This window comes from Temnothorax nylanderi, unplaced genomic scaffold (genome assembly GCF_030848795.1).
Source record: "Temnothorax nylanderi isolate EJ_2023f unplaced genomic scaffold, tnyl_v1.0 TNYL_tig0089_pilon, whole genome shotgun sequence".
In the NCBI taxonomy this organism is placed as follows: Eukaryota; Metazoa; Arthropoda; class Insecta; order Hymenoptera; family Formicidae; genus Temnothorax; species Temnothorax nylanderi.
This window is the reverse complement of record NW_027249151.1, coordinates 617,798-639,426: the sequence shown is the minus strand read 5'-3', so window position 1 is coordinate 639,426 and position 21,629 is coordinate 617,798. Positions and strand designations below refer to the sequence as shown.

At 31.4% G+C, this 21,629-nt stretch overlaps 3 protein-coding genes and 1 long non-coding RNA gene across 7 annotated transcripts; 3 read left to right on the top strand and 1 right to left on the bottom strand.

The window, feature by feature from the left end:
• Positions 1-210: 210 nt before the first annotated feature.
• On the top strand, positions 211-5,856 carry Rnrs (ribonucleoside-diphosphate reductase subunit M2 B). Of its 4 annotated transcripts, none has more exons than XM_071710375.1 (8): positions 1,949-2,153; positions 2,264-2,371; positions 3,004-3,066; positions 3,205-3,390; positions 3,565-3,806; positions 3,993-4,221; positions 4,386-4,604; positions 4,759-5,856. In XM_071710375.1, the coding sequence occupies exons 2-8, from the start codon at positions 2,360-2,362 to the stop codon at positions 4,924-4,926; spliced, it is 1,119 nt and encodes a 372-aa protein (XP_071566476.1). In that variant the 5' UTR covers positions 1,949-2,153; positions 2,264-2,359; the 3' UTR covers positions 4,927-5,856. The 4 variants fall into 4 exon arrangements, with proteins under 4 accessions (XP_071566474.1, XP_071566476.1, XP_071566475.1 ...); XM_071710376.1 differs by having other exon boundaries at positions 1,957-2,010; XM_071710373.1 differs by lacking the exons at positions 1,949-2,153; positions 2,264-2,371 and adding an exon at positions 211-520.
• Positions 5,857-5,947: 91 nt separating this feature from the next.
• Adi1 (acireductone dioxygenase 1) lies at positions 5,948-8,273 on the bottom strand. Its single transcript, XM_071710378.1, has 4 exons — positions 8,139-8,273; positions 7,406-7,525; positions 6,567-6,746; positions 5,948-6,341 (listed from the first exon to the last, which is right to left on the bottom strand). Exons 1-4 carry the CDS (start codon positions 8,259-8,261, stop codon positions 6,207-6,209), a joined length of 558 nt encoding a protein of 185 aa, XP_071566479.1. The 5' UTR covers positions 8,262-8,273; the 3' UTR covers positions 5,948-6,206.
• LOC139774872 (uncharacterized) lies at positions 7,843-9,631 on the top strand. Its single transcript, XR_011718698.1, has 4 exons — positions 7,843-7,857; positions 7,924-8,086; positions 8,172-9,017; positions 9,159-9,631. It is a non-coding gene; the product is annotated as an uncharacterized lncRNA (long non-coding RNA).
• Positions 9,632-14,267: 4,636 nt separating this feature from the next.
• Positions 14,268-20,886, top strand: LOC139774866 (uncharacterized). Its single transcript, XM_071710370.1, has 5 exons — positions 14,268-14,696; positions 15,669-16,029; positions 16,685-18,154; positions 19,308-20,272; positions 20,632-20,886. The coding sequence occupies exons 2-5, from the start codon at positions 15,682-15,684 to the stop codon at positions 20,804-20,806; spliced, it is 2,958 nt and encodes a 985-aa protein (XP_071566471.1). The 5' UTR covers positions 14,268-14,696; positions 15,669-15,681; the 3' UTR covers positions 20,807-20,886.
• Positions 20,887-21,629: the final 743 nt, after the last annotated feature.

Sequence of the window (21,629 nt, the reverse complement as noted above, 5' to 3'; positions counted from 1 at the left end):
ACGCGCTCATCGCGCAGTCTCGTCAAAACGCGCGGGAAAACCACCGACATCGCCGAGCGTCGCGGGAGAGATTCTCGTCGGCGAATCATCCTTCGCGACCGTGAGAAATTCATCTCGGAATATTTCCGGCCGAGGTACGCGCGAAAAAGGAAGAGAGAACGAAAGACGCGAGAGCTCGCAAAATTTGGCGGCAAGGCCCGATCAGCTGATTGGCGGACGGCAGTTTGGGCGCGAAACTCCGGCACGGGAGGCCAATCAACACGCGATCGAGATAATAATCGTCCCGCTTAAGGTGCCAGTGCCCAGTGTTTCCTGCTCCGTTCGTTGTAACGGTTCCCGGCATCACTCGTCACCCATCGTCGTCCGTCGTCGCCGTCGCCGTCGCTCTCGCCGTCGCTCTCGCCGTCGCCGTTGTGTTCCTGATCACCGAGTCCAGCTGGAAAAATCGAGAATAACGATGGCGTTGCACGAATCCACGAAGGAGAACGTCCGCAAGCACCTCGAGGACGTGTCGTTGCACGTGAGTCCGCTGTTTTCTCCTTCCTCGTTCCCACCGGGCCCACGTACAATTAACCGTCTCCGTCGTACCGCATCTTCTGTCTCTATATTCTTGCAGATCGAACGTTTTATTAGCGATCATGCCGCGTGTGTCTTCGTTATCGGTGTTATCACTAAACGACTAAACAGCGCGAGTGGAAAAATCCGTTGAGTTGCGAGATCGATGATCGATCCCTCCGCTCCCTACGCCCACACGCCCCCACGCTTGCGTTTTATGTGCTTTAAGAAACAGCAAGAAACGGCTGCGTTTGAAAGGAAACGTGCATGCGGTAGATGAATGAAATTTCTGGCGATAATTGAAGAAAAAAAATATTGATGTATACGGATATATATACGAGATGTTCCATTTAGAACTTCTTTTAATAACACTTTGACCAATTCGGAGTAAGTTTCTTCTTAAAGAAAATATCCAGGGAACTGAAGATTAATTTATAACTCCCTCGTGAACATAATGTCCCAAACGGGACATATGATATGTCGTAAAAACGTCATATCATAAGACGTCTTTAAAAAAGGGCCAATTTCACCAACTACGGTTAGCTTAACCGACGGTTAAAGTTAACAGGATTGACCAATAGAAATGAATCCACCCTGCTAACTTTAACCGTCGGTTAAGCTAAGGGGATCCTGCAGTGACAAGCGAACTTCCTCGATGTCGATAATGTCAACCTTTCTAATTTTGTTTTCCCTATATCTGTCTTTGTCTAACGAAATGACATCTGTCCTTTTTTCGATTGCTCGCCATCTTTCGCAAGATCCGGCAACTACTGTTGCTGCTCTTCTTGTCATTCTGCATCCGTATTTGCAGTACTAAAATAAAATTCACATTTTTCTTTTATTGTACGCATTGAATCTTACTTCTACTTGCACGATATTATTCCTACATGTTTTCCTAAGGATAGGAGACAAACATTATGTATGTATAAACTGCAGAATTTTTGTTTTAACCAAATATTGTCGTCAGGTGACAGCTGTATGTGCCCAAATAAGTAACATTTTTAATTTTTTGGTGTTTTTTATATAAAATCGCGTTTGCTAGCCTAGATTTTTGTGCGTACTTTAATTCTGTAAAAGATTTTTGCAATTCTATAAAGCCAATTAAAAGATTTATGTGAAAACGATAATGTCGGTAAATCATACGGCTGCAGGATCCCCTTAAGCTAACCGTGGTTGGTGAAATTGGCTCTAAAGACATTATATGTCCCGATTTGGGACATGCGTGTTACGTCCGGATCGCCATAGGAAAATTCTAACGTGTCCACGTTTCAGGTGCGCCGCTTCCACAAATAGAATTGCGTAATTCCAACAAGAGGATCCTGTCCCCCCCCCCCCCCTATGAATCCCTCCTTCTATGTATATATATATATGTTCGTCGTATTCGGACTTCGGAGTCGACTCTTCGATCTGTTTTCCGACGACAGTTATGTACCGGACACGAGTCTGCGCGAAAACGTAAATTCTCCGCCATTCATTAACGGATTAACGCGATGGAGAGCACGCAGTTTGGAAAACTCGTTAACGCGATGGGAAGCGCGCGTTTCGAAACACAAAGATCATTAACGACAGTAGCGATAACGTTAAAAGGCTTGGTCGAGGCATGTCTCACGCGCTGACGCGTGCATTTTAAACGGCTCGTGTGTACTACATTGTATTAACTATATACATGGAGTAGCTGCGCATATATATCTGTGTGTGTTCAATATAGAGCTTAGAATGACCAGTGTTTTTCATCAGAATGTTTTATCATTAAATATAATATTCGCGATTTTGTACTCGATGTTATCGTCGTCGGTAACCTAAGATGAATGAAAAGGTAAATAATTTCTCTGCATTATTCTCACTGGCAGAATTCCTCCACCTACTCTGATACTCCTCTAGGTTATGAAATATTTTTGCAAGAAGTATATTAACATTTGTAAGAAGTATGTTAACATTTGTGTATAAAGGAACAACTATATATGACAAATTTGCCTTCCGAGATTTTCTCCCGATCAAAATAAATTTAGATACTTCAATTCATTAGTTTAACAAATTGCACAATTTAAAATCCGCACGATATCGAGTTCAAAATAAACTGAGTGTATTTAATTCTAGATATTTCTCGGTGCAAAATATTTTAGAATTCTATTTATTATTTTGTCATCTGTTATCATATTAAGAATATTTTACACCAAGGTGACGCTCAGAAATGTTTGTTATTTTTTGCACAAGATTATGCAATCTTATTCTCTATACGCATATAGATTTATTTTGAATGAGTAATGCGTTTAATGCAATTGCGGAAGAGTTTCTTAAATTATTATAATTTATATAACACTGCATATTAGTTTAGAGTACATTGACAATTGAATTGACAAAGTAATTCATTGAATCGTGTGATTCCTGATGATGTAATTTACATATTTACAATGTTAGGTTTAAATTAACAGTTTTTTTTTCTTACAGACATCACCAAAGAAATCATGCATTTCTCCAACTATTTCTCAGGATCATGGCTTGAAAACTGGGGTAGGTATAGCCTATTTACTCATATACCAATTTTGTGCTTGATATATTTAATTTCTTTATATATTTTTTTATATATTTTATTTTATTTTATTAAAATTTCATTGATTACGATATTTAGTAAAAACAATAAATTTGCAGCTTACCAAATCAAAAGCTGTACGAAAGGTACAACTCAAGGAGGACTTCGATCCAGAATTAGAACCACTGCTTCAGGAAGGTCCAAACCGCTTTGTAATTTTCCCTATTCAGTATCCTGATATCTGGGATATGTACAAAAAGGCTGTAGCCTCCTTTTGGACCATAGAAGAAGTAGCTCTTCACAAGGTAAACTCTTAAGTTATAATATATTTTTCCAAAGGTATAAAAATATACAGCTTGAAAACTTAACATATTTAACAGTTTAGTAATTAAAAAATTTTTAAGTAGAAAATATGCAAAATAGAATTTAATAAATATTTCATGTTCAATGATAACAATGAATTCTTGTAATTTTTACAGCTAGACAAGAAGGACTGGGATGAAAAGCTAAGTTCCGACGAGAAACATTTTATCTCTCATGTTTTGGCATTCTTCGCAGCTTCCGATGGGATCGTTAATGAGAATCTGATTGAGAGATTCAGTCAGGAAGTGAAAATCGCCGAAGCACGTTGTTTCTACGGCTTCCAAATCGCCATAGAAAATATTCATTCTGAAATGTATTCTTTGCTCATTGAAACTTATATTTCCGATCCGAAAGAAAAGTAAGTGGAATTGGCATATATTTGCACACTCACAAATATATAGTAGATATTACAATTTTTTTATATATACTTTTAAATTGTACATAAATTAAATATTACTTTTTTATTTATATTGCATTTATATTTTAATTGTTAGATATTAATTACTTTAATTACAGAAACTATATTGATTAATCTTATTTCCAGAGATTTCTTATTTAATGCAATCGAAACACTTCCTTGTGTGGGAAAGAAGGCCAATTGGGCATTGAACTGGATCAATCAGGATGGTGCTACGTTTCCTGAACGTGTAGTTGCGTTCGCTGCAGTTGAGGGTATCTTCTTCAGCGGCAGTTTTGCAGCGATTTTCTGGCTGAAGAAACGAGGAGTCATGCCAGGGCTCACCTTTAGCAACGAACTCATCTCGCGAGACGAGGTCAGTAAATTAATTTTATTTGCATCTATTTACACACAAGTTATTTAATTTATTTAATAAGTAGATAAATTTTATCTAACATAAGTTAATATATATTTCTTTCTGTGTTTCCTCTATTACATCATGTTTATACTCATTATTTTATTTTTATTGTTTACATTTAGGGATTGCACTGCGATTTCGCGTGCTTAATATTTAAACACATCGTACAAAAGCCATCGTTTGAACGTGTGAAGTCGATCATAATGGACGCCGTCGAAATCGAAAAGGAATTTTTGACTCAGGCGTTGCCGGTCGAACTGATAGGAATGAATTGCACACTTATGTGTAACTACATCGAATTTGTCGCGGACAGATTGTTCGTTGCATTAGGATTTGAAAAAGTAATGTATAAAAAAGCTTATTTATTATTTTTATCGTCATTTTAATATTTATCACGCTTTTATTTTACATAATCGATACTAATAATGTGAGAAAGTTTTAGATTTTATTTAAATTTTACTTATTAAGAGGTATGGAATATTGTGATAATTTTAGGTTTACCATTCGGAGAATCCGTTCTCGTTTATGAATTTCATCTCTCTGGAGGGGAAGACAAACTTCTTTGAGAAGAAAGTGGGCGAATACAAGAAATTTGGTGTTGCGGAAGAAGGTTCTCAAAAGAAGAGCAGCATGTCAAGTGTGGTGTTTGGTGCAAATTTTTAATACAAAAGGTTTAAATATACAAATATAAAACAAACAAAAAATATTGCATACGCTCCACGATGGAGAAAAAGAAGGACACATTAATAATTTTCCGTGACTTTGAAATAATTTTATATATAACGATAAAGTTTTGAGAAAAAATCTTTGACAAATATTCGCGAGACGAGAAATGTTTGTATAGTGTTTATAGAATATATAAGTTGACGGCATCAACAAAAAGGATATTATACACGCATTTTGCATATTTTCAGTTACAATCGTAATTTCTAAAATGCTATTTTACCAGTAGTATGTTTCAAAAAAGTATAGCTTTAATCTATGAAATTTTTAATTTCATTTTTTTTATATTTAATTCCTATTGTAACTGATGAGAAAACTTTAGGAAGAAAAAAAATTATTGTACAAATAACGCTTCTAAAAAGTTGTTCTGTGATTAGAATACTTTTCCATGATGCCGTCAAATTGTTTGACAAGCTTTTGAGAAGCAAACCGTGTTTGCCAAGATCTTTAAAATGTACAGAGTATTATTGATTGAAACAAATTTTAATTTATTGTATAGAGACTAAGCGCGATATTTGTGACACTTTCGGAAATGTTTTTTTTACGATTTGATTAAGATTCATTTTATAATTGAACAAATCAATTAAAAGAGTTAGACATTAATATTCATTTCTTGTCAGAAAGTTAAGATATATGAGCATGATAAAAGCTTTTGTCATGTACACTTCCATTATAAAATCTTACTAATGATTGGACATATCGAAAAAATACTATAAATTTGAATAAATAATCATAAATGCAGAGTCTCGAGTACTTAAAAACTTAAAACTGCAACTTAAAACAGTATTCGTATAGATAAGTCTTTGCATGTATGTAAACAATAACTATGTGGCAATAAAGCTAATTAAATAAAGCTTTCTTTTATTACGATTGGATGTTAATGATTCTGAAAACGAAAAGGGGATTTAAAAGATAAAAAAAGACAAAAAAGGATATAGTCATAAATTGAAATATGGAAGAATTAAAACAGATTTTCGTTTTATTTAAAGATAAATATATCTACAAGATCGATATATGTTGAAAAAGAAATTGTACGTATAGCTGCTTTATATTGTTCATTCACAGATTATCATATGCTTATATAACATACACTTGTATATATATTTAATATTCAAGTATGATAATATAAATTGGTAACTTTAAGTATAATAGTTTAATGAAAGATAGATATAAAAAATATATTTTCTTATGGAAGCTTATGTATAGTTAATACGGGGTTATTAAGCAAAAGGTACTTCAAAGCCTTTCTGCAGTCGATTCAGGTACTGCTCGCGGCAGTCCATGTTTTCAGCCGGTCTGTTGTACGGCAGCCAAACTGGTTCTCCCACAAAGTATCTCTTTGCTTTTATATAATTCTAAAAGAGTTTCCTCGAAAATTAGAGATCTATTTAGGATTAATTGAAAATCACAAAATTTATCTTAAATTTACTCTGAATTAGAAACTTGTTTAGCACATATTTATTTTTAAAAAAGAGAAAAACTTTTCCTTCACGTGTTTAAAAAATGATTTGGAGAAAGATAAGCTATGTGTGCCGAAAGATCAGTCGTAAAGAGAAGAATGCATTTATAAATATTCTTACATTAGTGTCCAGAGTAAAGCGATGATAAATCCCACTGGGTATGATTATTAGGTCGCCGGCCGTCACTTCAATCCGAATCCATTGATCATCCTTGTCCCGCACGTCGAAGTAGCCCGATCCATCCAGAATCAGACGTATCTCCTCGTCAGTGTGAAGATGTTCGGTGAAGAAGTTTTTCAACTAAGAATTAAATTCGGACAGAAAGGTTAATATTAGAGATGTGCGAATTAACGATTTTTAATGTTGAATCGAATCGAACTTTATTTCCCTTTTTGAATCCGAATCGAATTGAAATATAATTTTTAATTAACAGTATAATTATTATTGTAGATTGAATTCTAACATGTAGAATAAGAGAACATTATAATGTGAAAAAAATAATACTGATTATATAATATAAATTCGCTTTAAGGTAGGAAATATAATTACATTCTATTGCTACTTATTAGCTGCTCAGTGAGCGGTTGTAGCACTAAAATACACACCCACTGAATGCAACAGTTTAACATGACCGCATTGTTTTGCTTATTAATAGAAAATATTTATTATTTTATAAAATTAACAATATATATGATTTGTTTTCGAGCTATCTAGATTCGAAATTTTCTAATAACTCAGATTTGAATCATAGAAATTCAAAATTGAATCGAGCCGAATCTCGAATCTCATCCGATTCGATACGATTCATATTCGAATAGCTCGCACATCTCTAATTAATATAATTAAAGGTATTGAAGAAATATGCTGTTAAACGTATGACGTCGATTAAAAATCTTGATGTTTTATTATAAGGAATAATAATAATTGCGAATCTAAAATAGAGATAATATGTTTCGTACCTTCTCTTCGTAATTTGATAAACACTCTTTGGAGCACGTTATTTCGTCTTCATACGAGTAACCGCGTTTTTCGCGTAATTCTTTCAAAGTAGCATCCGTCTCATAATTTAGATGATTTATCTGGAAAATAGATATTTTATATATTATAAATACAGTAAGTAAGTTTATTTGTAAAATTTTATCTATTCGATATAAACACAAACACGCACATCGAATCGTGGTAGTCTAAAAGTTTTATTTATATTAATATATAATATGCATTATATATATACATAAAGATATTAAAATAACATTAAATGATTTATAAGTGCAGAAAATTACAAATTACATAAGTAACCCAGGTAGCAAGACTCGTCATTTTGACGTCAATTGACGTCAAAAGTCTGTCATTTTGACGTCTTTTGACGTCATTTGACGTCAAAATGACGAGTGCTTGCTACCTGGGAAGGCAGGTTATTAAAAAAAATAAGTAGGTATGTCTATATATTAGACATGTGTATATATTAGATTCGTTTCAGCAATCAGCTGACGTCAGCTGATCATGATTTGACACTGAGAGAGATTGGCACGGAAAGGCAAGAGAGGCAAGAGACATGTATCATTTCGTCAGCCGTATGTGTTTTCAAAATACACGACGTAAACAGGCACGAGACAGCATCGTCCACGATATCGCCGGATTGGGTAAATTAAACTTTTCGCAACGAACAATTTAAAAAATCGGCACGTCTCTAACCTTAAAATATTCAACGCCCGTTGCGGCGAACAGATTATCCAGCGACACGAATTCCGGCGGCTGCCTATGGTGTTCGAATCTTTGATCAGCATCGCTGCTGTCCATGTACCAGGCGCGTACCATAGTTCCGTATGAACAATAACAACAAAAATCGATGTTACGCCGAATGGCGATGATGTCAGAGATCGGACTTCTGCGTTTTAACCAGACAGTAATGACGTAAGCAATTCACCAATTATCAGCTTACTGGCATCTTTCGACGATAAGGAATTCCGAGGGAGATATACAAAGATGAGGAATTTCGAATAAAAAAGAACTCTTATAGAAAAAACTTTGGTAAGCCAAAATTTGTGCATAGTGTTATACAATTCTCATTGTACATATTTATTTGTTGTATTATTTAAATACTGTTACATTATCTTTTTTTACATTTAAATATTTGAGAGAGAGAGAGAGAGAGAGAAAGAGAGAGAAAGAGAGAGAATCTATGTGTATGTGTATATATGTGTGTTTCACTTTCTTTCTTTTGATAATTATCTTGTTCTACAGTAACAATTTTATAATTACTTTAAAAATTATGTACATATACAATATAGAGGGGCAAAAGCCATAGTGGTGTAAGTCACATTTTTTAAAATATTGACTTGTATGTATAAATGCAATCTATACAATATATATGAATTGCATCTATGCACACGAGTCAATATTTTAAAAAATTTGACTTACACCACTATGGCTTTTACCCCTCCATATAATCAAGAGCAAAATTACGATTCTGTTATAGTATAGAGATCTCGAACGAGATTGAAATGTATACTTCCAGCTTCTTTCTTTTCTTTAGCAATTGATTAGCCAATCAATGGAAGAAGAGGAAGATAGGTAATTTTTTAAGATTACACATAGACATGTTATATTATACTTATTGTTAATATATTTTACGTAATACTATTTATATATTTTATTATATTTAAGATTAGCTATTGTACATATGTATACAGTTTTTTTTAATTATGTTATCAGGTTTGTGCTCAAGATGGATGCTATTTTATCTGAGTATTTTCAAAACATGCGAAGTCTTTTGTCACATCAAGAGCAAAGCTGTGGACCATTGAAACATCTCTCGTCCCGAAATACGGAAACCTCGGGTTCTATTGATACAGTTACAAATACCATTACCAAGTTTTTGAAAGACAATCCAAGATTTAAGATGTACAACATTAAGATATTTGTGAAAGACGTCGAAGTCGAAACGAGACATACCATTTCAATATCCGCCAAATGTTACAAACTTTTACTTTTGAATACGAATTTTTCCTCGCAGAACCTTTTCAGGAAGGACATATACTTCGGCTGTATGGTCGGTACATGGCCTGCTCTATCACCTTATCTTTTTTTATAGGTAATTCATATACTAGTAATAATCATATATGAATAAAGATTATTAATAATTAATAAATACATTAATTTTCTGCTTGCACTGCAGTTGTATTGAATACTGACTATCTTTGTTATATTCAATTTCCTCCTTTTTCTTAAATCAATGTGTGTATGTGTGTGTGTAGTACTGTGTAGTATGTTTAGTGTTGGTGTCAGTGTTGATACGGGAGTGTGAAAGGTGCTTGAAGTATTATATTATCTTTACTGTGCTCTTTCCATTACCATATAGCACATAAAACATTAATATCATTACAAAAAAGATCTCTTTTATTTTATCATTCAGCTTCTATATGGTTTTCGAGATAATCGAATTATAAAGTATTTCTCGTTCACTTTGAGTATTAAGTTAAATTAACATATTTTTCACGCGCCTTTAAATAAAAATATAAGAGGTTAATGTAGCAATAAATGTAATTTGTTTGGTTTCTGTAGCGACAAGAGAAAAATTGTACCGAATAATAGAGTAATTATAGAGTAAATTTAATTAGTTATATGTGTGTATACACACACACACAAATAATGAAATATAATATATTGTACAAATATGAAAAATAATTATATGTTCATCTGTGTAATGCGTATATTTTTACATGCATAGTTTATGTTATTATTTATAAGAATATGTATATTGTTGTCATTATTAATATATTTTATTTATGTAATTTTTTTATCTCACTTATGTAATATATATAGATAATATGGCACTCGAAATGCGAGGATTTACTGATTGAATCGCTAGCGCATGTACCATTGGACTTGTGTGTTCAAATTTTGGAGATTGTGATCAAACACATAGACGAGCTGAAATTTTCGCGAGCCAAACGCCTTATTTTCCTTCTGATCTACAAGATTTATAATAAATGCCTATGGTTGCACTTAGGCACTCTGTCGGAACAAAATGTGATTGAACGCATCGACCAATTAGTAAATTATTTTAGAATATTGTGTGACTTACTTGTCAGCCCCCAGTTTGTTGCTCTCCATGATTTATCTATCAAAAAGTACTTGCGACGTGGTATTTTAGTGAAGAACATGCTTTACTATATCAGAAAGTGCATGCATAGCAAAATTGAAAGTTACTTGGAAAACCATAATCTAGCGAAACTGTTCACGCTTACGTACGGCAACTTCGATGAACATACGAGTTATTGTCACATGCTTCCTGCCAACAAAGTAAAGGCCACTGTAATCAAATTTGACCAGCAACTGGCCACTCTACTTTTGAAACAGATCGAGAACGTTGACTCTCCTGAATTCATGGCCTGGAAGAACGTCAACGATGATGAGAATACTACGATCTCACTGCAAAATGCCATTGTCATAGAGTGCTACTACTTTATCAAATTCATGAGACAGAATGAATTTTTGGTATCAAATGAGGATCTGTTTAACTTGTCTGGATCTGTTTGGAGCAAATTAGACGACGCTTTGTAAATCCAGCGAATTCCAACAAACCTATTTTAACTCTTCCAGAACTTTGTCAGGACATCGCCAGAGGCAGATGGTATGATATGAAGGAATTGATTAAACGCTACAAGGAATGGGACTTGTCTATATTAGATTTTATTAGCAAGAGGATAGAATTATTGAGAATTCCCGACGTTTCTGTTATACTCGAATATCTCCATCATATATTCGCATATCTGCGCACTAAGGCAGAGAAGTATCAGTTGTACATGTCGGTGTTGAAAATATTAATTCAGCTAAGAGTGATAGACATGCATTCTATTGTAAAAAATTATGTGGAGCGGCACTTTGACGACAATCCTTTAAGATGTTTGTATAATGAAGAATGCTTCGTGGAATTCATGGAAGGAATTTCAGTCGATGATTACGAAATGAATTATTTGAATGTAACCCAATTACGTACTCTCTTGATCTTTATTTTATTATATCCAAAGGAGGTTTTAAAAAAAATTGTGATGTATGAGATAAGCCCTGAATTTGATACTAATCCTATATTTGAAAACAAAATATCTATAGTGCGATCATGTTACAAACTGACCAAGGATTATAACAACGTGCTGTTGTACATATTGAGGGATATAGTTTTCCAGCAGCGCATAGAATGGTGTACACGTTTTACTGATTTTCTGGATAATGCGCTACGCTATAAGGTGATATATAATGTTGTAAATACAATAAACGTTTATAGGGATAAATTTTTATCAGATTTACATCAAATCGTATCATATTATATATATATATGATTATATATATATATATGATATATAAAAGTTCTATGGTATTTTTTTTATGTAGGGGAGACCGGGGCCTAACCGTCGCCGGGGTTGAACCGTCAAATCAAATATCTCGGAACCTGTATATTGTGCGAACTCGCTATTAACATTGTAAACGCTGCTTATGGTACCCATGTGACCAACGGAGTTTCGGCAGGTTACCTGCCGTGTTATGATTTTTACGAGGGCAAACGTGTTTTTGGAAGGTGAAAATTACATTTTCTGCGCGTGGAAATTTTGTAATATCTGCAATAATATTTGCTCTCCAAATCTCGAGGTACGTGATTATAAAGAGTAATGCATGCTGAACACGAATCCAGTGTAGTTTTTTCATTATCGTTGATGTCTAATATTTCGTGGGCGATCAAACCTGAAACTTGTGTTTGGGGTTAATCCGTCAGTAAGCAGTCGGGGGGGGGGCATTTCCAGGCTCACTGCATATGGAATATGGATGAGACGGGAATTACAACCGTTCAGACACCGAATAGAGTCATCGGACGTCGAGGAGTGAAACAAGTCGGGCGAGTGACTTCTGCGGAAAGAGGAACCCTCGTAACTATTTTTTAATAATGTTTCGCATAAAAATTTTGAATAAATTTTTATATTTTTCTCTTAAAAAACAATTATTAAGATGTATCCTATCATTTTTCAGGATTAGATGTACGTATATGTATTGAAAATGCAGTGTGACGGTTAAACCCCGGCATTTTTGAGATTTCAATTTTTCCACCGTTGTCGTTTTTGCTCTATACCGGTTAAACAAAGCGACGTAGATAAAAATTTCCTATATAAATTTTGTAGCTAAAGGTTCACTCTTTACAGTGGTATACCACATTTAACTAAAATTATTTATTTTCTTGTTAAAAATCGGCACCGAAAAAAAACTGACGGTTAGGCCCCGGTCTCCCCTATATATCAGACTGAAGATTAGTTAATATCTTCAAGAAAGTGAGTTTTCAAAAAATTCGCAAACGTTTCGCAGTCTTAAGAATTCAAAAAAATTATTGCCAACATATTTCCTTCTTACAATTACAAAACATTCACCTAAACAATTTTTTTGTAAAACGTACTTTTGAAAATGTTTATTTAAAAAATCTATTAAGTAAAATATTTCTGTAATTTATAGTTAATCTCTTTTTAAATAATCATTTTTAGATAGAATATAAATCTTTCTTAAACATTAACTAAAAAAGAACTTAACTTTATGATTTACATTATGATTTAAAACATATGCTTTATATGACGTTTTATATATTCTTTAATATTAATTCTCTTTGTGAATTATATTGTAATAAATTATGCGAAGTTTATATAATATTTTATATATAATCATATAATTATATTCTACATATAATTATATTCTATATACGATTATTACATGTTATTTACATATAATTATATGGGCAATTTTTCTTATTTGTTCAAATGTCACATTTTTGTACAAAAAACAATGCGAAAATTATTCTGTTAATTATTTAATAACTTTTCTTTTTATTATATTTCTTGTGTTTCAACAAAGATTATATAAGAAAAAGAAAACATATTTGGACATATTTAATATATAAAATTATATAAAATTTTTTGTTTCCAAGATAAGAAGACAAAGGTAATGATGAGAAATGTCTGAATTATGCAAAATAATTCGATGATTTTTCGCCGCCCCGTGAGAAAACTGTTCGGGTGCAATAATCTGATTCTTATATCACAAATTTAACGACTATGTATACACATACGTATATAAATATGGAAAAATGTATATGTGACGGGTATATATATTGTTGAACTAATAATTGATTAATGAAACACATATGCAATTAGTAATAAAATATAAAAAAAAGTTCTTCTTAATCACACGTTATCAATTTTATCAATATGTAAATCGAATTTCCTAAATTTATAAGGGTTAAAGTTAATAAGGGTTAATTCTCTAATTAATTCCTTATTAAAAATATCATTTGTTTACAACTATGATAATATGTTGGAAGGTTTTAGAAATGTTAATTACAATTTATTTCTTATAAATTATTTAAGTTTTAATACTCCTGTTCTAAAAAATTGTGTAATTATCAAGTATCAATTGTGTAAAAAGAGATAGCTTGAATTTCTTATAAATTTTCTAAAATCCAACATAAGAAAAAGCACCATAATAATTGAGATAATATAATAAAAAATAATTAATTCAAAGATAAAGAATAAAAAGATAATTAATATATCGTAGAGTTAATTAACGTAACAAATTGAATAATGATTGTTGTTATAACTTATATTCGAGACCGATATGTAATATTAGATAATACGAGTTTGATCACATGAGAAAAAAGTTATTGACCTTTAATACAATTACTCGCGCAATTAATTAAACATTAAAACATGGTATATATATGTATAGATAAATCACTTTTATATGATATACATTACAATTATAATTACAGTTATACATAAATACGCTATGCGGTCAAAAAAATTGTGAAATAAGTTTTGCAATCTCATATCTTCAGAATTTGATATTGCGATTTCAATAGTAATTCTACATTTTGGAAATAGACACGAGACTTCTGGAATTTTTATTATCAATTACGTTGATTTAAACTTGAGGGGAATTATAGATCATTGTCAAGGTCGAGAAACATATACTGCCATGCTTGTCAGTCGCATGTGTTTGCAAAATACATGACACAGGCAGGCAGGAAGTCTTCGATATCGTATTAGTTAAGTTCGAACATTCGCATCGAGCGATCTCAAAAATCGGCATATTCTTAATCTTGAAATATTGGAGGTGAATTGCTGCTAACAGACTGCTTAGTGACGTATATTCCGCTGGTGACCTGTAATATTCTAATCGTCGATCAGAATCACTGTTGCTGTCTACCTATTATATAGAGTAAGTGCGTATCAGTTTTGTTTGAACAATAATAACAGAAAATCGATGATATTCCGTACGATGCAATGGAAATCAAATTTATACATTTCAAGGCATCATAGCAATTCGCTAATTGTAAGGTTGTCAGCAATAAAAGAATTCCGCAAGATATACGATATAAATAACAGAACCTTTATTGACGATTAAATTGTTTGTAACGACGAAAAAGGTCAATTTTGAATGCGAAAGATTTTTCTTAAATCTAATACCTAACAACAAAAATTTAATAGATCTAAATTTATTCGTGTTATATTATAAAACTCTTAAAAAAAAGAGAGAAGAAAGAAACAATCTTTTTTAGTTTCTGTTTCCTTATTATTATTATGTTATATAATAACAATTTTATAATTACTTTAAAACTTATGTATTCAGAATCAAGAGTAAAAATATTCTTCTGTTCTGATGTAGCCAAAGTTTAAATGTATACTTGCTCTGAGCTTCTTCTTCTTTATCACACAATGAATAAATAATAAGTTACAGAAAGTGAACATGAGGGGAAAAACTTTATGCGAATCCAATTTCATTTTTTACACTTGAACGAAAGCATTTAGATACTCTCTTTACTTTATATTAATGCGATGTATTTATTTATTCCAATCTTTCAAATACGAAGAAAATTATATATCTATATTAATTTTAATTGCAATTAAATAACTCTTTATACTTTTAATTTTGATTTTTTGGGCATTTACTTTAATGGAATTTATAGGAGCATTAATTAAAGAAAAGAATATGTGTTACGATTAATATTATTACATGCATTTCTTGTATATTTTATGTTATTAACATTCAATTTTTAACATTATATAAATGCTGTATTATACATATATGTATAACATATATTATATTTTACGTATATTACCGTCTGTACACATTTTATGATATTTGAGATCAGCTACTAAAATCCTCTTATTTTTTAAATCATTTTATTAGGTTTTTGCTCAAGATGATTATAGATAGAATTATAGACAAAATAGGTACCGTCTTATTAGAGCTAGAGCTACAACACGGACAGTTGAAACGTCTCACATTAAGGCCGAACGCCGTAATCGAAATAATAAGGACGGTTAAAGACGCTTTGAATGACAGTTTACAATTCAAAATGTATGATATTAAGTTATTTGTTGAGTACAGCAGTTTCGAAACAAGGAGTGATATCTCATTATATACCAAGTGTTATAACTATTTTCTATTGAATACGAATTTTTCCTCGCGGTATCTTCTCAAGAAGGACATAATGTTCGGCAACATAGTTGGTTGCTGGCCTACTTTATCACCTTATCTCTTCCTGCTGGTAATTAGTAATAATTATATATTATAATAATGCTTATTAATAATTAATAATTAATAATCAAAAATAATTAAAATAATATTAACTTTCTGAATACGCTGCAGATATATTGAACGCTGACTATCGTCCGATACTATGTTTTTGATTTTTTTTTCTAGTCAATTTGTGTATACGTGTGGAAGATGCTTGAAATATTATATATATTTTCGTGTCTCCTATTACTATAATCTTGACATAGTTTGTAAAATATTAATATTATTACAAAAACGATCTCTTTTATTTTATCATTTGACTTCATATAGTTTTCGTGACTGTCGAATTATAATATATTATTTTTTATTATTTTATACATATATATTATATATAGATATATATATATACATATCTATAATTATTCTATACATATAAAGGGCTAAAAGCCATAGTGGTGTACTATAAGTCAAATTTTTTAAAATATTGACTTGTGTGCATAGATGCAATCTATACAATATATAGATGCAATTTATATATTGTATAGATTGCATCTATGCACACAAGTCAATATTTTAAAAAATTTGACTTACACCTCTATGGCTTTTACCCCTTCCATATATACATTATATTATTAATTATAAGTTATGTATTACTATTATTTCTAATATATTTCATTTATATATAGATAATATGGTGCTCGAATTGTGAGGACTTACTGGTTGAATCGCTTGTGCATATACCTTTGGACCTATGCGTCGAGATCTTGGAAATAACGATTAAATATATATACATATTAGGCGAATCGCAAAACTCACGAACCAGACGCTTACATTACCTTCTAATTTACAAAATATATTATAAATGCCTGTGGTTGCATTTAGGCACTGTGTCAGAAAATGTGATTAAACGCATTAATCAATTAACAATGTATTTTGAAATGTTGTGTGACTGGCTCGTCAGTTTTAACAATGAGTTTGTTACTTCCCATGAATTATCTATCAAGGAGAAGAACGTACGACATGGTATTATAGTGAAAAACTTGTTTCGCTGTATCAGAAAGTGCATGCACAGCAAAATTGAAAGTTACTCGGAAAACCATAATCTAGCGAAACTGTTCCCGCTTACATACGGCAACAGTGATGAACAAATGAATTATTATCACTTGATTCCTGCCAACAAAATAAAGTCCATTGTAATAAAATTTGACCAGCAACTGGAGACTCTACTTCTGAAACACATCAAGAACATTAACTTTTTCGAATTCATGGCCGGGGAGAACATCAACGATGACGAGAACACTACGATCTCACTTCAAAATGCCATTGTCATGGAGTGCCACTACTTTATAAAATTCATGAGACGAAATGAATTTTTGGTGACAAATGAGGATCTGTTCAACTGTTTGGAGCAACTTACAAGTTCAAGGAAATCTGAGAAGTCTATTTTAACTGTTCAACAACTCTGTAATGACATCGCCAAAGGCAGACTGTATGGCTTAAAGGAATTGATTAAACGGTATAAAGAGTGGGACTTGTCTACATTGGATTTTATAAATAATAGGATAGATATGTTGAAAACTAACGATTTGTATGTCATACTCAAATATCTCCATCATGTATTCACACATGTGCATACTAAAGCAGAAAAGTACCGGGTGTACATATCGGTATTGAAAATATTGATTCGGCTAGAAGATCCTGATATAAACTTCATTATAATAAAATACATAAAGGAACACTTTGACGACAAACATCTAGAATGTCTGTATGATGAGAGTTGCCTCGATGCATTCATACGACGTATTTCATATGATGCCTCGTTGTACCCAATACCTCCTGATGACATGTCTGCTCAAGATAGACGTGCTCTGATTATTTTTATTCTGTTAAACCCGAAGGAAGTGTTAAGCAAGTTTATGATATATCAGATAAATATTGAATTATCCAGAAGCATGTTCTGTCCCTATTTCGTGCAAGAGTGTTATAAAGTCCTCATTGATCGATACAATGTGCTGATGCATATTTTAAAGGATATAATTTTGCAACGGCGCATGATATGGCACTCACGGCTTTCATCATTTTTGAACAATATTCTTCTATTTAAGGTAATATATTACGTTGTAAATAAAATAGGCATTATAGAATTTCAGATAAAAGCAATGAAATAAACATTAAGGGGGCAAATTTTTATCGGATGTTTAGATAAAATTCTAGTACAAATTTAAATTTTCTGCACTTATATATTCTAGTAGTGGGTTGATTTAAGACGAACCAGTAAGTGAGTTTTATGAAATATTGTTTAAATAAGAGATTCGGGGTTTTAGGAAAGAGCATACTATGCGGCGCCATACATTGATACATTATATTTTGTTTCTAAAATTGCGAAACATTTACACGAGTAATTTCTTTCTTATAACGCACTTTTTCAAAGATACCCGGGAAAGAATTTCTTATATGTATATAATTATATAAAATATCCATGTACGTTTTCTCTCCTTTTTATAATTTTTGCATATACAAGAAAAATGAGAATTAAATAATAGTTAAAAGCATAATTTTCTTTTTTCTTAGTATGTTCTCTTTTTTAAAATAGAGTTTTAAGAAATGATGGAAATTGCTCGTACACACAATCATATATAAATTAATTCTACAGATAATATTATTATATACAATTATACATAAAATACGTGAACGCAATTTTATTTTTTGTAATAAAACAATACAAATGCATTTATCTCTAACTACTTTTTAATTATTTTTATTATATATCTTATATATATGTACAAAAATTATACACAAAGAAGAAAAAATATAGGTACATACATATTTTATATATAATTATACATAAAAAATTTCTATTTGATTATTTATTTAGTGTTTTATTTTCTAAATATTTCTGATAATTGATAGTTTAATGTCTTTATAATAATTATTTATATAAGAGATACAAATCTTTTTATTAAAACAAATACTTGACATAATGCTTTATGTACTCTATATAATATTGAGCTTTTGTAATAAGTTATATTTTTATTCAAATTGCATAATAATTAAACAGATAATAGAATCTGGTTATTAAAGGATATTTAAATAACTAAAATCTGTTCAATGAAAATTTGTACTTGTTAATCGAGTTTGAATGGCGAAAATCATTTCTCTTATCTATATTATTACAATAAAATATTATTCTATTTTATATTGTTAACGCCGATTGAAATTTACGTGTTATTATAATACCTATTTCCGTTCTTTTTTCTTTAATTTTTACTCTGTTAGAATTCCACTTTAATTTTTGATTTCTAAATTTTTTTACAGGTAATATCTGCGGATGATTTAATGAACGAAATCTACATTCCTTATCTGAATAATAGCTATTTTGAGAAGACTAATGTGTATATTATTATATCACATATACTACTTATCTTGAAAAACGGAATTTGCACGCCCAGAACTAATTTCGTATTACTAATAATAGTGTTGATCAAGGCGGCATCAGTGCTAAGAAGATGCAACAAAAGTTTTACAAAAGCAGAGATACGTGAACGAATGCAATGTATAAATGATATATTACGGTATCTGCGCGGAACGAGAGAAATAGATAAAAAATTGCTATTCGCAATCGGTAACCATGTGGAACCACTCGATATACAAAAAATGCGGCCTATGATGAACGCGCTGGAAATAATCCAGGAATACGAGAAACGTTGCTTCATTGTGTATAAACGACTGCGCACGGATCCGAAATGCCATCCCAAGTTGCGCTCTTATGTGCGAACCTTCAGCCTCAATCGAGAGGCTTATATACGTCACATGATTTTACATTGCTTCAAAGAGGAGTACGCGAAATACGTGTTTGACTTGATATTCGTATTCTGGTATCATTTCGGTTGGGCCAACGAGATGATGGCATACGAAAATGTAATGCGCATCACCGCCGAGGCGACGCAGATTGTTCTGATGTATGTAGAGAAATTTCCCGAGGACGCATTTTTATTATTGCTGCACGGGCTCGTGATACTCTGCAAAGCTGTCAGAAACACGGCATGCGACAAACTCGAAGAGATCCGCCGCATCCTACTGAGAACTCTGTGCTCCTTGAATTATATTGTCAACAAAACGCGCGACGGTGATATTTATAGTTCTCTGCTCCAAAGTATCCAACGTTTGAATCCATCTATAGAAACGGATGATTATTTCGACAAAATCCGCAAAATGATGCATGACTGCCTCAAGGATATCAAGTTTCGACCAAATAAGGCATTCAACCTAAAATGGTAAATACATATGATAATATTTCCATTTTTTTCCAAATTTAATTTTTAATTAAATCTTTATTTTTCCCTTGCTTCTTTCTTCTTCTTCATCTATTTCTTCATTTTACTTGAATTTATTCATTTTTATCCTTATTTTATTTTTCCGTTAAAAGAATAAGAACGACATTTTAATATTCGTATATCATTAAAAGAATACAATGCATTTTTAAAATAATACATTCTTCAGAAATTCTTTGTAATTTTTTTGGAAAATTTGATGGTGTTTGTGAGAGAAGCTATATATAATTATTTTTCTTATCAAATGACCAAATCTATATTCTCATCACTTTCTATTTTATAATATATATCTATTTTTTCAGCATTTGTGATGGAAGATACTGTAAACATTATAGTTCCCTTATTGAGGAGAAAGTTCCAGCGATGTACAACTCATACTTGTTCATATGTGAATGCCTCAAGATATCTAATAGGGAGATGCATTGTTACTCCGAGCGATTACTTCGCAGTTTATGTCTAGAAAGATACCTAGATTAGTTTCGTTAAAGCGTGCAAAAAGTATTTACATATTTCGTCTTTTTCTAGGATAATTTTTTATAAAGCAGAACTGAACTATTTCTTCGCAGTGTTCTAATCAAAATACATTTTATTTTTTTCTATATTGATATATTTTATAAAACATTTTATGCATAAGAATGTTTTGTTTTCTTTGCACTAAATTATAAAATATTTAGTGTGAAAATACTTTTCATTTTAATGTTTATAAAATATAAATCGTTATTTTTATAAACTATATCTTTTATATTGATCATTCCGTATTTATAACTGTTATTCGTGACATTACGTGTGATTGATCAAATGTTTTAAAATTTCTATGAAAGTTTCTTAGTATATAACAGATAAGAGTGCAAAAATAAATTTTTTCTGAGTAATAGCACACAGAAATTACTTTTTCTTTAAATCATGTTTCTTAGAAATTTTCGAGACATTTGATTAACTTTGCGGAAAATCTCTGTATAATTATTAATAATAATAATATCCGTACAATTTTTTTAAATTAAATATTAGTTGTAGTATATTGTTAAGTATCGAAGTGATATACATCTAGTGACAAAGGAGACAAGAAATATACTTAGGAAAATTTATTTGTCCATCAAATAGCATGTAATTAGAATTGTAATTACATTAATTATACTTTGTACTGTATTAGCACTCGGAATCTTTCTTTGTAATTTTCAAGAGTTACATGCGGAAAACGTATATATACAAATATTGATCAATAAAACAAAAATGTATGAAGATTTTCTTGAATAAAATAAAATAACCTAAACAAATTTAGCACTAAGAGCCAAGCACAGTA